Source organism: Notamacropus eugenii, chromosome 5, assembly GCF_028372415.1.
Source record: "Notamacropus eugenii isolate mMacEug1 chromosome 5, mMacEug1.pri_v2, whole genome shotgun sequence".
Lineage (NCBI taxonomy): Eukaryota > Metazoa > Chordata > Mammalia > Diprotodontia > Macropodidae > Notamacropus > Notamacropus eugenii.
In genome coordinates this window covers 231,161,528-231,177,021 of record NC_092876.1, presented here as the reverse complement: position 1 = coordinate 231,177,021, position 15,494 = coordinate 231,161,528, and the positions used below count along the sequence as shown (strand labels likewise).

At 36.6% G+C, this 15,494-nt stretch overlaps 1 protein-coding gene across 8 annotated transcripts in view; it reads right to left on the bottom strand.

Moving 5' to 3' along the window:
* Window positions 1-509: 509 nt before the first annotated feature.
* Window positions 510-15,494, bottom strand: part of PHOSPHO2 (phosphatase, orphan 2) — a 15,643-nt gene continuing 658 nt past the window's right edge. The window contains exons 2-6 of one of the 8 annotated variants that reach the window (XR_011967678.1): window positions 14,410-14,512; window positions 14,123-14,177; window positions 9,792-9,964; window positions 9,089-9,199; window positions 510-1,845 (exon numbers count right to left, since the gene is read on the bottom strand). Coding sequence is in view for 7 of the 8 variants with exons in the window: in XM_072612253.1 (XP_072468354.1) it covers window positions 1,097-1,819 (723 nt within the window). In the remaining variant the exon portion in view is untranslated. Of the gene's footprint in view, window positions 1,846-9,088; window positions 9,200-9,791; window positions 9,965-14,122; window positions 14,292-14,409; window positions 14,513-15,494 lie in introns of all 8 variants that reach the window. The other 7 variants (XM_072612253.1, XM_072612254.1, XM_072612255.1 and 4 more) reach the window with 7 other exon arrangements.

The window sequence follows — 15,494 nt, the reverse complement described above, 5'->3', positions numbered from 1 at the left end:
ATTATAGGAACAATGTCATAAAATGAGATATTAGGAGGAAGAAGGAAAGAAGATAGATTTTAGGACTAAGGGCTCTACAGAGCTGAGCTACTCAGTGTGGAAGAGTGTTCTAGGTGTGACTTGAGACAAGGGATGACAGGGACTGACTGGGTGGGGAGGTAAGAACTGAGATGTTCTAACTATGGAACTGGTTAGGGGAGGCAGGTGGTGGGATGGACATGAGTTGAATGAGCCTGAGATAATCTTGATCAAAGATTTCCTCCTACAGAGGAAATTCAAGAATTAAGATAGAATATTGTAATAATATATTACTGGTGTTACTGCCAAAAGATATTGGTTGGTACGATTTTATGTCAGGTATGTATGTATTGCATAAAGTTCTAAAAAATTTAAAACATTCTTTACTATTGAAATTGTCTGACATATAGGTGGATGGCTATTTGTAAGGCTGGATGTGATCCAACATAATTTAACCTATTAGTTCTCTAAGACATTTTCTCTACAACAAATAAAGGTAAATGAGATGTGTTTATTTATGTTTTACATTTACAAAATAACTGAATAAATGGTACACATTTTCACATTAAATTATTCTAAGTACACTTTTCAGGGGCCAAGAAGTCTGTTAATAATTTGGAAAAAATAAAAACCATAAGAGTAATTACATGCTGGACAGTTATCTCTAAAAATTAGATCCTTAAAATTAACATGTTTTGGTATAATTGTCTCAATAAGATTTTATTTCAATGGCACAATCTTTTAAAATAGTTATTATAACATGCCCTGCATTAATGAATATTCCTAAGAATTTTGATTTCTGTTGCTGGACATTACATTGACAAGCATCGTATGCACAGTGAATAAACCTATTCCCTGTAAAGCAATAAATGAAATTTTATCAAATGAACTAGAAACATTTTTTAAAAAATCACACTTGCTGGCATTTCATTTCAAAAGGGAAGTATGAAAATTTGGGATAGAGTGATATTGCATATATTCTTTTAGAATATAACAACTATTTTTTCTGCTACTATATAAAATTTAAGTATAAGCCACTTCTCTTATTCATTTAAACCATCTCCAATTTTGGTATGAATCATTCCTTCAGAATTAATTTCAAATTAGAAAGTATTTCAGAAGCTGATGACCAAATTATAACAGAAGGTTCCAAAGAAGCATCTTGAGGCAATTCAGAAATTAATCTATGTAAAGAATATCCTTTGCGAGGCATAGCAACATCATTCTTCTTTAGAGAGGTTATTGGACAGAAATCATTCTCACCATCACCCAGATAAATAATTTGGGTGTATTTTATCCCTTCTTGTAATTGTTTATCTATAAATTCTACCAGAACTTTTCTTTTACAGAGATTCTTTGGGCACTTATCACAATGATGAACATGAACACATTCCAGAGTAAGATAACCATCATCACTGAAAGCTGCTGGGTTTGTAAACACTTCATCAAACACATCACGAACTTTGGCGGCTCCTAAAATCCAATCTATGAAGACTGTATTTGAATCTGAAATAATTATGCAGTCAAAAATATCTTTATTTTTTCCAACAAAGTTTATAAGCTCTATCATTCCTTCAGTAAAAGGTATTTCTGTCATAGTTTTTTTCATTTCATATTCCCTTATTCCTTTATCTCCTAAATATTTAAAGACTCTGCTCATATATTCATTCCACTTTCCTTTTTCATAAGAATCTTTTAGTTCACTGGGTAGTTTTTTCTCAGGAGCACATTTCACAATCCAGGTGTCACTATTGTCATCTATGATTGTATGGTCAAAGTCAAAAATCAGTAGAAATTTCATGGCTGCAGAATAAGATTTGTCTTACTCTGAAAAAGAAGAAATGTTATTTCCCTAAATAGAGTCTATTTTAAATATTTTCCTTCTATACTTAGATCAAACAATTTTATCAAAATATTTAATTTGAAAACATGAAAAGTTAAAATCTATAAGAGGCTAAATTCTTTATACGAAAACTACTACAGCATTTTTCATCAGGGAGATAGAAATTTCCTCCCCAAGAGTACTACTCTGCTATATCATCCTGGTGTGGAAATAATCCTAGATTCTTGAAGGCTATGCTAGTGGAGTATAAATTATGACAGGTTGTACTAAATAGTAAGTAAAAGATACTGTACTAGATAAGTACAGAAAGGCTCATTAAGAGAAGGCTAGTTAGTTATGAAAAAGACAAAAATGAAAAATAGCCTTTCCATGTTTTCAATGTCAGCAGTAGTGACAGAAAAGGAAAGGAGGGCCCAAGAATCACACAGTTCTTAAATAAACATTAAATTTTTGGTACTATATATAATCTTTGTCCAAAGACCAATGAATAATGTATTAATAGAAGTGAGCCACATATATCTTCTTAAACCTAGGATGCATGGGGAGGAAGTGGCTAAATGAAAGTATGGCTTCAAGGTTCTTTTTGGAGAGAGAAATTAAAGGTTTGGCAAAGTTGGTTTGAGTCTATGGTTAAAGTGATGGGAAACTGATATTTTGATAACTGACCACATTACCATGAAGCACTGTCACGGTGCTTATTCCTTATTGCATCTATACCAATATTTAGTGCAGAGAATATAGAGAAATTTTTTTAAAAATCTTGACAAGATCCTCCAATGGATCTAGGATCTCACTGATATGAGGACTGTGTCCTCTAACAGTGTGAATGGCAACCTACCAAACACCTTCTTGCCAAATTAACTGGATTCAACAAATATTTATTAGGGGCATGGAGGTGGTACAGGGTTAGTGGACTGGGCCTGGAGTCAAGAAGATCTGAGTTAAAATATGACCTCAGTCACTTAATAGCTTTGTGACCCCTAAGCAAGTTACTTAACTCGTTTACCTCAATTTTCTAATCTATAAAATAACCCTCAGGGTTGTTGTGAGGATCAAATCAAATATTTGTAAAGCACTTAGTAGTGTCTGCCACATAGTAGGGGCTATATAAATGTTAGCTGTGATTATTGTTGTTGTTATATGTCTACCATGACTTTGTGTGATTCTTAATCATGCCCTTCTTAAATCCTCTCACTTTGCCTACTGCAATAATTGCCTTCCTGCCTCAAGTGTCTTCACTCTCCAAACCATCCTTTACACAACTGCCAAAACTGATATTCCCCTGGACAAAGAAGCTCCAATGATTTTCTCTTTTCTCTAGGATAAAAATATAAGCTCTTCTGCATAGTATCTAAAAAATTCTTCCCAATCTGGCTTCAATCTCTTTTCCATACTAAATTCCCATGCACTCTGTGTTCTAGCTAAACTGGTCTACTTAATATTTCCTACATACTGTATTTCATCTCCCACCTTAGTCTTTGTACAGGTTGTACTGCATGCGTAGAATGCTCCTCATGCTCATTTTTGTCTCTTGGAATTTCTTGTTACTTTCAAAATTCAACTCAAAGTACTCTCTTCTCTTATATGAGGCCTTTTCTGATCTTCCCCAATTAATTAATGATCACTCCAAAAGTACTTAGAATTTGCTTTGTACATTATTTTTAAATTTATTTATCTGTATATGTGGTGTTAGAGTTTAAGACCCTTGAAGTGGAGCATTATTCCTCACCTACTTAATTTCTGTTACTGTACCTCAGGGCCTACCATAGTGTTTGGCACATAGAGCATTTTACAAATGCTTGCTGAATTGAAAATTAAGTCAAAATTAACCAAACTAAGTCAAAATACACTTTGGAACTGGGTGAATTCAATGCAAAATTGGGCAAAGGGAAGGATGGCAAAAATTGAGTTGGAAAATATGGTCCTGGATCAAAAAGTGAAAAAAGGCCAAGGGCTTCCAGACTCCTTTGGAGCCTTAGCCACAAAGAGCATCACAAAAAGAAAACTGACTATACTGAACAGGAAACAATTGATTACATACGTAACAGTCATTTCAAAATGACAGTACAGATAATAAGAAGAAAGGTCAAAATAAATACAAAATTGGAAGAAAGGATAAAGATGAGAAGATGCCATATGATTATGACAGTCTTAACCTGACCTGTTAAAACAACTTATCGATTCTGAAAAGAGAGAATGAACAAAATGAAGGTATTGTTTCTATCACCAGTTCATAGAAGTCAACCAGTGCAAAACAGTTACTACAACAAAGAGACTGAAAGAGTTCAGAAACTACATGAAGCCAGCAAAGCCAGAAAAAAATTTAATGTCTTTTCTAAAGAGAAAGGTATGGTAGCCAAGGATAACACTACTTTAAAAGATCAGCTATTAACAAAATATTACAGAAGAAGAACAAAGAAAACCATGGGCAATATCTTACAATATAGCAATTAGAACCTCATGTGACACCTAAGCCAGACCATACTTGGAAGTATTTATATATGTGGAAGCCAGAAAAAGAGATGCAGAACGGAACAGTTCTGCTGCCATTTCTACAGCAATCTAGTTTCCTCCATGGAACTAACACATTCAGACTTTCCCAGAGTGGTACCAGATTTCTATGTGAACAAAGCAGCAATTCTATATAAGATGAAGTCAGGAAGAAAACTAGGCCTGTCCAGATATATAAAGAAAAAAAATCTTTGCCCTTTTGTTCTAAACCCACTGATGCCATGTTAAGCCCAAATCTGGTTTACCCAGACCATGCGTCTTTCATGCTTTCAGTCACATGCTGTTGAAAGGTTCTAGAGGAATTCACAAAATCAGGCTAACTGGGTCCACTATGAATTTGTTAACCTAATATTACCAGTGTCTATACTGCAGTAAGACATACCTTTTTGTTTTCTCCTAATGGACTCCCTATCACACTCCCCACAGCTGCAATTTTAAACCTCTTTTCAAGCCTCCTAAACAATCTCCTACTCTCTTTCTCTCAACAAAGGACCTCACAATATTCTAACACTAATAGAAGCCATTCTAAATATCCACTGTTCTTTCCTTGTCTAGATCTCAAAATCTTATGATCAACATTCCCCATCCTTTCCTCCTGTTTCTGAGATGATCTTTTCCCCCAAAGCTAACCCCTCTACTTGTCTCCTTTATCCCATCCTCTCCAATAGCTTGCCTCTACAATCATGCCCCTTAATTTCCTATCTTCCCATACTGGATCCTTCTCTTCTGCCTATGAACACGTCTAAATCTACTTGATCCTAAAAACACTTTCATTTAACCCAACCATTCCCTGCCCCCCAAGTTATGGTCCTCTCTCTCTCTCCTTTCTTTTACCATAAACTCCTAGAAAAGGCTGCTCACTGTTTTCACTTCCTCTCTTCTCACTCATTTTTTCAACCCCTAGCAATGTGGCTCCCAACTTCACATCATCCAAATGAAACTAATGGGAAATCTTATCCTGCAAGATTAAATCAGATTTGATACCAATATCTCTGTAGCTAAGGCGTACAGTGGATAGAGTTTTGGGCCTAGAGTCAGGAGGACTCATCTTCCTGAATCCAAATCTGGGATTGGATACTTACTAGCTATGTGACCTGGACAAGTCATATAATACTGTTTGCCTCAGTTTCCTCATGTAAAATGAGCTGGAGAAGGAAATGGCAAACTACTCCAGTATCTCTGTCAAGAAAACCCCAAATACAGTCATGAAGAGTCAGACATGACAAACAACTGAACCACTATAACAACATGACATCTCATCAGAAGCCCAGCTGGAGGGCTGAACCAGGAACTCTAAAAGCTCCATGGATGAGGCCCAGCAGTCTTCTCCCCATTTCCCACCAAATGCATTACAATTGCACTCCTCTCCATGATGGCACCCAACACCAGGTACCTTTTCTGCCCTCTATCTCCATTTTTCAGCTTCCTTTTGTGTTATCTTCCCCCATTAGATTGTAAGCTCCTTGAGACCAGGGACTATTTGCATTTACATCCCAAGTATTTAGCACAGTGCCTAGCACACAGTAGGTGCTTAATAAACGCTTATTGACTGAGTTACCAATATTACATTTACAATGTAAACGACAATTTATATGGCCATATATTACTTCACAGTTTTTATCCTTGATCTCTATGTGGCATTTGGCATTGCTGACAGCATTCATCGTAGACACTCTCTCCTCCCTGGATTTTTCATGACTTTGCTCTTTCTTGGCTCTCCCACCTGCTTAGACACTCCCCCTCAGTTTCCTTCAAGAATTCTATATTTTAGCCAAAAGGACTTGTCATTCCCTGCACGCACATCCATCTCTTGTCTCTGTGACTTGTACAAGTGTCTTCTGGGTCTAGCATGCACTCCCTCCTCACATCTGCTTCTTACAATTCCTTGTTTTTTCTGAGGCTCACCTCAAGAACAATCTTACAGGAAGCCTATCCTATTCTTGATTGCTGGATCCTTCCCTGCCACCCCGTTCACTCCTCCAAAATAGTTTTTATATTAGCAGTTGACTTTCTATATTCATGTGTCATCCCAATGCAACCATCCATAGATTGTAGGCTCCTAAAGGGCAGGAATTGTTTTGCTTCTTAATTTCCAATGTCTAGCACAGTACTTGGCACATAAGTTCCTAGTAAATATTTGGTAAATGAATCCATGGAGGCAACATGGTTTTTAAGGCATTTAAGAATCAATTTTGGATATATCTTAAAGAAGGGAAGTTTTCAAAAGAATGGAAAAGATCTTTGTTGGTTCTTTCACCAAAAAAAAAAAAAAAGAGTGATTGCAAAGACATCAGCAACTGCCAATTCATAATATGTTTAATTTCTCATCTCTATAAAATCTTTACGGTTTATGTAGAAGAGTATTCTTGATGAAAACAGGAGATGGGAACTGGCAGGCTTTTGCAGGCAATTTTCTATAGCAGATGGTATCTTCACAGTCCCACACTGACAGATGTAGAGAATATAGAACCTGCTATAATCTATTGCTGATTTAAAAAGGCATATGACTAGGCAAAGTCAAATAGAACTTTACAGACTTGTCTCAAATAAGATTTAGGAGACATTGTGCTAGGCCCTGAGGAGACAACAAAAATCCTACTTTCCAGGATGTAACAGTCTAATACAAGGGCAAACATGTTCATTAAGAAAATAAAAAACACTTGTGATGTGAGAGATAAATGTCAATTTTAGGTCCAAGCAAAATGCCACAAGAATTTTGATAAGGATGGAGAGGAGGGGAAAGGGTATCAGGGAAAGTTTCATGGAAGAACTAGGAGAAAGGCATGGACTCAAAGAGACCTATTTGAGGGTAGGGAGAGTCTGTTCTAGGCATCAGTGAATGTATAAGCAAAGGGAAAAGAGAAAATATGTTAAGATTGTATAAGACTTAAGGAACCTTCTTTGACCTTCTGAATACCAGGGAGATTATATGCTCATCTATGATGTTTGCCAGTGCACTGGATATCTTGTAAAGAGTTCAAACTGAAATGATTTCCCTTTAAGGGTGAGGTTTTCCAAATGCTCCAATCCATAGAATACATTGTAATAATTGCTTCAAATAACAGTACACTACAGAGGCTCCTCAGTGAAACTGTTAATAATTTTTAAAAGACTGGTTTACCCCTCCAAAATGGAAAAACAAGGCAGATGAAAACACATGTCCAAAGTATGACAGTCAACTGAACAGGAAGCCCATTTAGTTAATCCAACTATATATGGAAAAGTGTTGCATAAGAACAATTAACTAGGCTCAAAATTAAGTAAAGGATATTAGACAATCACATTTGTCAAACTAAAGTACCTCTAATGATCCTGCTGCTGTAAAACTCCAATTTTTAAACACCAACAGCATTCAATGGATGCAAATAAAATAACAACACAATTTCTTACTAATCAAAATTGTGGATGATTTCAAAGCTGTTTCAAGGTATAAATAGGCATATTTATAGAAAAGATATCATTAAAGATATGTGTAAGCTGGATCATGTAGTGAGAATCATAAACAAATGGACAGCAAAATGTTCCATGGTACTTTTGAGATATTAAAAGAATCAGAGGAAGTCTTCCCCTTCCCTTCCCACCACCCCATGGAAGATTTAAGCAAAGATATGAAAGATAAATGTATAAGATAAGAAGGTACAGAGAGGTTATGATTTATACTGATGCTGAGACCACTAGAATTAAACTTCAAGTATCTACCCAAGTCCAAAGTATCATATCTGACTACTTTTTAAAAATGATATCCATAATATTACTGAATTCCTATTGGTATGATTCTACAAACTAACAGTCTAAAAGGCAGGTATAAAAGGGACCATGGGGCTAGGCGATCTTTAAAGATTGAAATGAAAGTGTACTTAATACTGTATTCTAACATGAGTTATTATGAGACGGTTAAATGAAAACTCCAAGGAGAAAAACAGAAAGAAAATGTGGGCTAACTATGCCTCCTAAAACACCCAATATTAACCATCAAGATTACTTTGTTTAAAAGGTATTTTAAAATATTGGTCCTTCTGTTTATCACCATCAGATTCTGACCAAAATATTGTATTGCATGAATTTTTGTGATTTTAAATTCTTATTCTAATAGGTACTTTTAAAAAATTTATTAAAGATATTTAGCTTAATAATTAATTTTAAATTCCAATGCTTACTGGAATGTTAATATTGTGATGCTGCCAGAGGCTAAACAGCAAAGAAAAAATAAGACACTTGATACTAAATAATTTCTGGTAATACTTTTGTAAGAGATATGCAATAAATAGTCTGGCACTAACATGCCAAATAAATATGGCACATGTATGGTCTGTCACTCTGGTGGGAGATGGATTATCATAAAAGGATTATTTATAGCTTTATTTTATTCCACTCTAGACATTAGGGAATTCACACATTCCATTATAAAGTCTTCTAAAGAGAATGAAGATGCCTGAAAGAACAGATGGGGATTAGCAGTGGGGCTGTAAGGAAACTAACAAGAAACCAAAGGAAAAGACAACAGATGGTAATGAGTAACAAAATGGAAGGTAGATGTATGAGAATTGACTGAATATAATAATAAAGAGGGTAAAAGCAATAAGTAGGGACTACTTATGGATATAAATAACAAGGTACAAAAAAAGAAAAGCTTTTATAGACAGGGATATAACACCATAAAAACAACTTGAAATAAAAAAAGGAAACAATAGTTTTTGGGTAAAGTTTAACACTTACCTGAAAATGTTAATAAGCTCCAAAGTACAAAGTAACCAAAAACATTCCTATATGAGACCTACTGTAACTTTAAGATCTTTTAATTGTTAAGAAATTTTTAGCAAAAAGTACCTAAAAAGAAAAAGGAGAACACAACCAATATAAAAAAGAAAACATCAATAAAAGATCTGAAATATCTGACATTTTAAAATGGGCAGTTCCCTGACTTAGAAATGACTTGTACAGATGAACAAATGGTAGAGCTCAAATCCAGATATCTCCCAGCCTCACAGAAGCAATTGACCATTCCCTAAATCGGGTTCAGAACACAGAAATCAGAAAGGTATTTTCTTTTACGCAGCTAAAAATTATTCACCATTTCTATACAAAAATGCAATCTGAATTCCAAATCATAGGCTTAAAAATGAACTTTTGAAACATACCCTTCCTAAGCTGAAGACTACCTGTGATTTATATTTATTTTAGCCACAGTGGGGAAAAGGTCACTAAAATTCTATGGCTGCCAATCCCCCCAAGTAGGCTGAACTGCTATTTTAGTTCACATAATTCCACTAGTCTACTTTGTATCCATCTAATAACACATATTTCTGTTGATCTTCTTTACTTCATTTCTTTGATTCCTATCCATTTTTCATACTGTCTCTAGAACCCAATTATTAAGGTAATAAATGTAAAGAAAACAGGCTAATGAAGAGATACCTACCCAAATTAATTTCTCCAAGGGAACAATGTTTTATTTCACCTTAGAGCCGGAGTTCAATGGCCAGAACCATCTCATTTTAAATACCATGCAGGTTATTTGTCAATATGTTTCAATACTTTCATGAGGAACAGTCCTTGCTTGAAAGCAATGGAAGTGAGACTTCTTAATAACACCTAAAATTGAAAACCAATACCTTAATAACTTAATATGTGTCACATAACATCCCACTTCTCCTCTTTCCTCTTCCACTAAGATAACACATATTAGTATAGAAAAACATAACTGAAAAAATAAAAACTGAAATAAAAACACTAATAGATGTCAAAGAATAAGATAGAGATTTTCAGATCCAATTACTTATAGATTTTAATGTCTAGCAGAGAAGCATAGGATAAGAACATTTAATGACAGCATTTTGAACTGTTCTACAAATACTCAGAATTTTAATAGTCAAAAAACAACTCTAGACTGATCTCACTTCTCTACCAAATCAGAGAACATCTAAGCCTTTCTTCTTTTACCCACAAAAATAAATCTAATGGATCACCTTTTTATATACGTCTGTTTAGTTCAGGTGAAACCTATGCCCAGCAGCTATAGGAAGGACTACCTAAGTCTCTGCTCATAAAGGAAGCTGGTTCAGTTTTGCATTACTCACTAGGTGCTTAGGTTACTCTAGCATGAGCCTATGATGTGTCACAGTGGACAGGAAGATGCTATAGCCTTCACAATGAAGAGTGTTCTATACTTCTTAGAATGGCTCAAATCCTTGGGGGGAGATTGGTCTCCCATGGATCTTCAACACCAGGAATGAGGCACAGTCAATATAGAAAGTCCAGGATATCTTGTGACACTACTTTTTCTGGGTTCTCCTCTTACCTATTTGACCTCTCATGTTCTCCTTTTCCAGATTTTCATCCAAGTCATCCCCACCAAACATGGGTGTCTGATAAATTTCTGTTCTGGAACCTCTTTTCCCTTTATACTATTTCACTTGTGATCTCATCAGCTCTCATGGATGAAATTATCATCTCTATGCTGATAATCTACTTATTCAGCCCTAACTTCTCTGTTGCCCCGTAATCATGCCTTTTGAATTGGATGTCCAGTAGGAATATTAAATTCAACATGTCTAAAACTGGACTGATAATCTTTCCCTCTAAATTCTCCTCTTTTCCTAAATCCCTTAATATTATTGATGATACTACCACCTTTCCAATCATCCTAGACCCCTCACTCCACTCCCACCACCATGCAACTTATTGCCAAGGCCTGTCAAAAATATCTTCACGGTATTTCTCACATATTCCGCCTTATCTTTTCTGATACTGCTACCATTCTGGTGCAGGCCTTCAGATCTGAACTACTGTAATAACCTGCTGGTTGGTCTCCCTGCCTCAACTTTTCCCATTTGAATTCATCCTCAAAAGCTGCCAAATTTATCTTCCTAAAACACAGGTCCGACCATATCATTACACCTCTCCTCACCATTCAATAAACTCAAGTGGCATCAAGGTGACATGGCGGATAGAGTCCTGGACCTGGAGTGAGGAAGACCTGAATTCAAATATAGCCTCAGATACTTAGATCACTTAACCTCAATTTCCTTAAGTATAAAATAGGAATAATAACAGCACCTTCTCACAGGGTTGTTATGTTAAAATGAAATATCTGTAAAGCACTTAGCACAGTATCTGGCATATAATAGGCATTATACAAATGCTTATTTTCTTTTTCACTTTCTCCGCACTTCCATTACCTCCAGGATCAGTCAATATGCATTTATTATCTACTATGTACCGGACACTGTGCTAAGTGCTGAGGATACAAAGAAATGTAAGACAGTCTCTGTCTTCAAGGACTTCACAATCTAATGGGAGTGATAACACATAAACAAATAAGTACAAGTAAGCTACTATAAACAGGAAATATGAGGGAAGGCACGAGAATTATAAGGGATTTGGGCAAGGATTCCTGCAGAAGGTGAGATTTTAGACTTGAAGAAAGCCCAAGAAGCCAGGGGTTGGAGATGAGAAGGTAGAACATTTCAGGTGTGGAATTTTCACAGCCAGTGAAAATACCCAGAAGTCAAGAGACGGAGAATCTAGTCTGAGGGGCAGCAAAGAGGCCAGGACCAATTGATGGAAGAGTAAGTAAAGGGTAGGGGTATAAGGTATAAGACTGGAAAAATAGGGAAGGGGGCATGAGGCATAAGAAGACTAGAAGGGGGGACACTCTAGATTATGAAGGGCCTTAAATGCCAAACAGGGGATTTTATATTTGATCCTGGAAGTGAAAAGGAACCACTGAAGTTTACTGGGTAAGGAAAGTGACAAGGTCAGACTTGTACTTCAGGAAAATCACTCCGGCATGAACTGGAGTGTCGAGAGACTTGAAGCAGACAGACTCACGAGCAGGCTATAGCAAGAGTGCAGGTGTGAAGAGATGAGGGCCTCTGCCAGGGCAGGGGCAGTATCAGAGGAGAGAAGAGGGTGTATTAGAGAGATGATGAAAAGGTAAAACTGACAGACCTAAGTAACAGATTAGTTATGGGGGAGGCAGAGTGAGAGATAATAAGGAATCAAGTATGACATCTAGATTGAGAGACTGAGGAACTGAGAGGATGGTGGTGTTTTGACAGTAATAGGGAAATTTGGAAGGTAGGAAAGCTTGTGAGAAAAGATAACAAGATTTGGAGATGCCGAGTTTAAGATGTCTATAGGACATCCAGTTCAAGATGTCTAAAAGGCAGTTGGCGATGCATGACTGGAGGTAAATAAAGAAGTTAAGTCTAGATAGGTAGATTTGCGAATGATAACTGAATCCAAAGAAGCTGATGAGATTACCAAATAAAATAGTATAGAAGGACAAGAGGGCATAGGACAGGGCTGAGGGAAACATCCATGATTGATGAATATGACCTAGTTGAAGATCCAGACAAAAAAGCCCAAGAAGACACCATCAGACAGATAAGAGGAGAACCAGGAGAGAGTGGTGTGACCTATCTAGAGAGAAGAGAGTATCAAGAGAAGGATATGACAGTGTCAAAGGCTGCAGAGAGCTCAAGGACAATGAGGATTGAAAAAAAAGGACTTCAGAATTATATTTATGTCCTCTGGCTTTCAAAGCCTTTCAGAGCTTGGCTCCTCCCTAACTTTCCAGTCTTCATAGATCTTACTCTTCTCCATGCACTCCATGTACTCCGATGACATTGGCCTCCTTGCTATTCCTTGAACACAATACTCCATCTCCTTTCTCCATGCCTGGAACGGTCTTCTTTCTTATCTCTGCTTCCTAGTTACCCTGGCTTCCTTCAAGTCTCAGTTAAAGTACCACCCTTTACAAGACTTTCGGCCCTCTTTAATTTCAGCACCTGCCTTTTGAGATTACCTCTCTGCCCCCTTCACTTCCACCTAATTTATCCTAAATATAGCTTGTTTGTACATAGCTCAGTGGTATAGTAGATAGAATACTAGGCCTGAGTACAAGTCCAGCCTCAGTCTAATAAGTATCTGAGTATGTGACCCTGGAAAAGTCATTTGACCTCTGCCTGCCTCAGTTTCTTCAACTATAAAATAAGGATCATAATAGCACCTACCTATCTTACAAGGTTCAAATGAGATAATATTTGTAAAGCACTAAGCACAATGCCTGACACATACTAGATGCTTCAAAAATGCTTGTTTTCTCATTGTTGGCATGTTGCCTCCCCTATTACTGTAAGCTCCTTCAGAACAGGGATTGGTTTTTTTGTTTTGTTTTGCTTTCTTTGTATCTCTGGGGCTTAACAGAGTCCCTAGCATACAGCAAGCACTTAATAAATGCTAGGTGACTGACTGAGCTAGAAATGGATCAGTCTTAGCTAAAAGACAATTTGATGTTATACTCTACTCCCTATCACTAATGTGTAATAGCCTACAAGACTAATTTGTAACGTCATATAAAAAGTTATTCATATATTCTACTACCCATGTAAGTATTCATAAATACGTTTTCAGTACTTCAATGAAACTAAGACTTCACAGAGGTGAGTACCATTTTCTGCCTTCCTTCCCCGGTCCCCATGGCATGCAAACTGCAACCCCTCTACGCCTTAACAGAAGGTCTTCAGAAGCTGTGGCTGAAAAAATCCATCACCCTATAGCCAGCCTGAAGGTGAATAATTTTTAATTACTTACAGTTAAATTTACCTATAAGTTTTCTATAACACATTAAAATGAAACATGCACACTCAAAACTCTATGGTTATAATTTTGTCATCTGGAAAACACTGTATATATAAAAATAATTTCTCTCTTCAACTGTTTTTCACTAACCTTTCCCCTACTTACCTATGTCATATGGAAGTACAATTGATGGTTGTGTGTCTGAAGTAATATGGTACAGCTGTGGATCATAATATCAGCTTTTAATAAAAAAATTCTTAATTTTCCAGAATATAGTTCTTTAAAGCTAAATCTTTTAAAGCTTGGAACAATGGGCCTGGTCTAAGTTGTACAGCTGCAAAACAACGTTATTAGTTATAAAGTTTGTTGAAGTATTTTTCAATGTTAGTAAATAAGTTTTAACATTGATCAAAACAAAAGAAAACTGAAAACTGCCTCTGCTGTTTAACTACCTTGTGTGACCTTGGGCAAGTCACTTAACTTCCCCAAGCCTCTGAGTTCTCTCATATACAAAATGAGGGATTTGGCCTCCAGTTTCTTTCCAGCTCTATGATCCTACAAAAAACAAAGAAATAGGAGAAAAGTAGAAACAATTTCGAAAGGAAATGAATTATATGAACGATGTAAATCATATTCCTTACTTCTTAAATGGCCACAGTGAAGGATTTAAAGTGTATTTTTGCTAATGAAATAATCTGTATATTACTGTGAGTTAGGAGGGATTTTTACAGAGCTAGGTCCTGAAGGCTTATCTAGCAAATTTTAATTACAGGATGCCGGTCTAGACCCTAAATGACCTCTAAATTATGAATCATCTGGAGTTGGCTGGTAACGTCCCTATAACACTTTAGCTTACTTAATATGGAAACATTCCAGGACAAAGCTGGAATTTTACTTAAAGCAGACAGGAGGCAGTCTAGCGCAGTGGAAAGGCTGCTAAACTAGAGCCAGCAGATCCTGGTCTAAATCACAGCCCAGTTTTTGCTGCTACTTTTGTGACCCTAGGCGAATAACCTCGCTGGGACACTTCACTCAAGTGTAAAATAAGGGACCAAACTAGCTACCTTCTAAGGTTTCCTTCAATCCCTAAATTTATGAGCACATGAATGGTATTTTAGAAATCATCTCTAGTCCAGGAGTTTTAATTTGGGCTCCAAGAGCTTGCTTTTCAAAATATTTTGACAACTTCATTTCAGTATAAATCGTTTCCTTTATACAATACATTTATTATGATAAGCCCTCTATAATCCTATGAATTCTGAGAAGGGGTCCAAGACAAAAAAAAGATTAAGAACCTCTGAATTTAGACCAACCACCTAATTTTACAGTAGAAGAAACAGACTTGGAGTGATGAAGTCACTCATCCAGACCCAGCTGGGTGGTGGCGAGGCTCAGGTCTTCCGACTACTCGCTCAGTATCTTTATTACAATAAGTACATAAAACTTTGGGGCCGAAGCTGTGACTTTTCTGTGCAGGGAGACTTCACCGCTCAGCCCTTGAACAACACGGCCAAGAGAGCCCCGGGTGGTCCGCGGG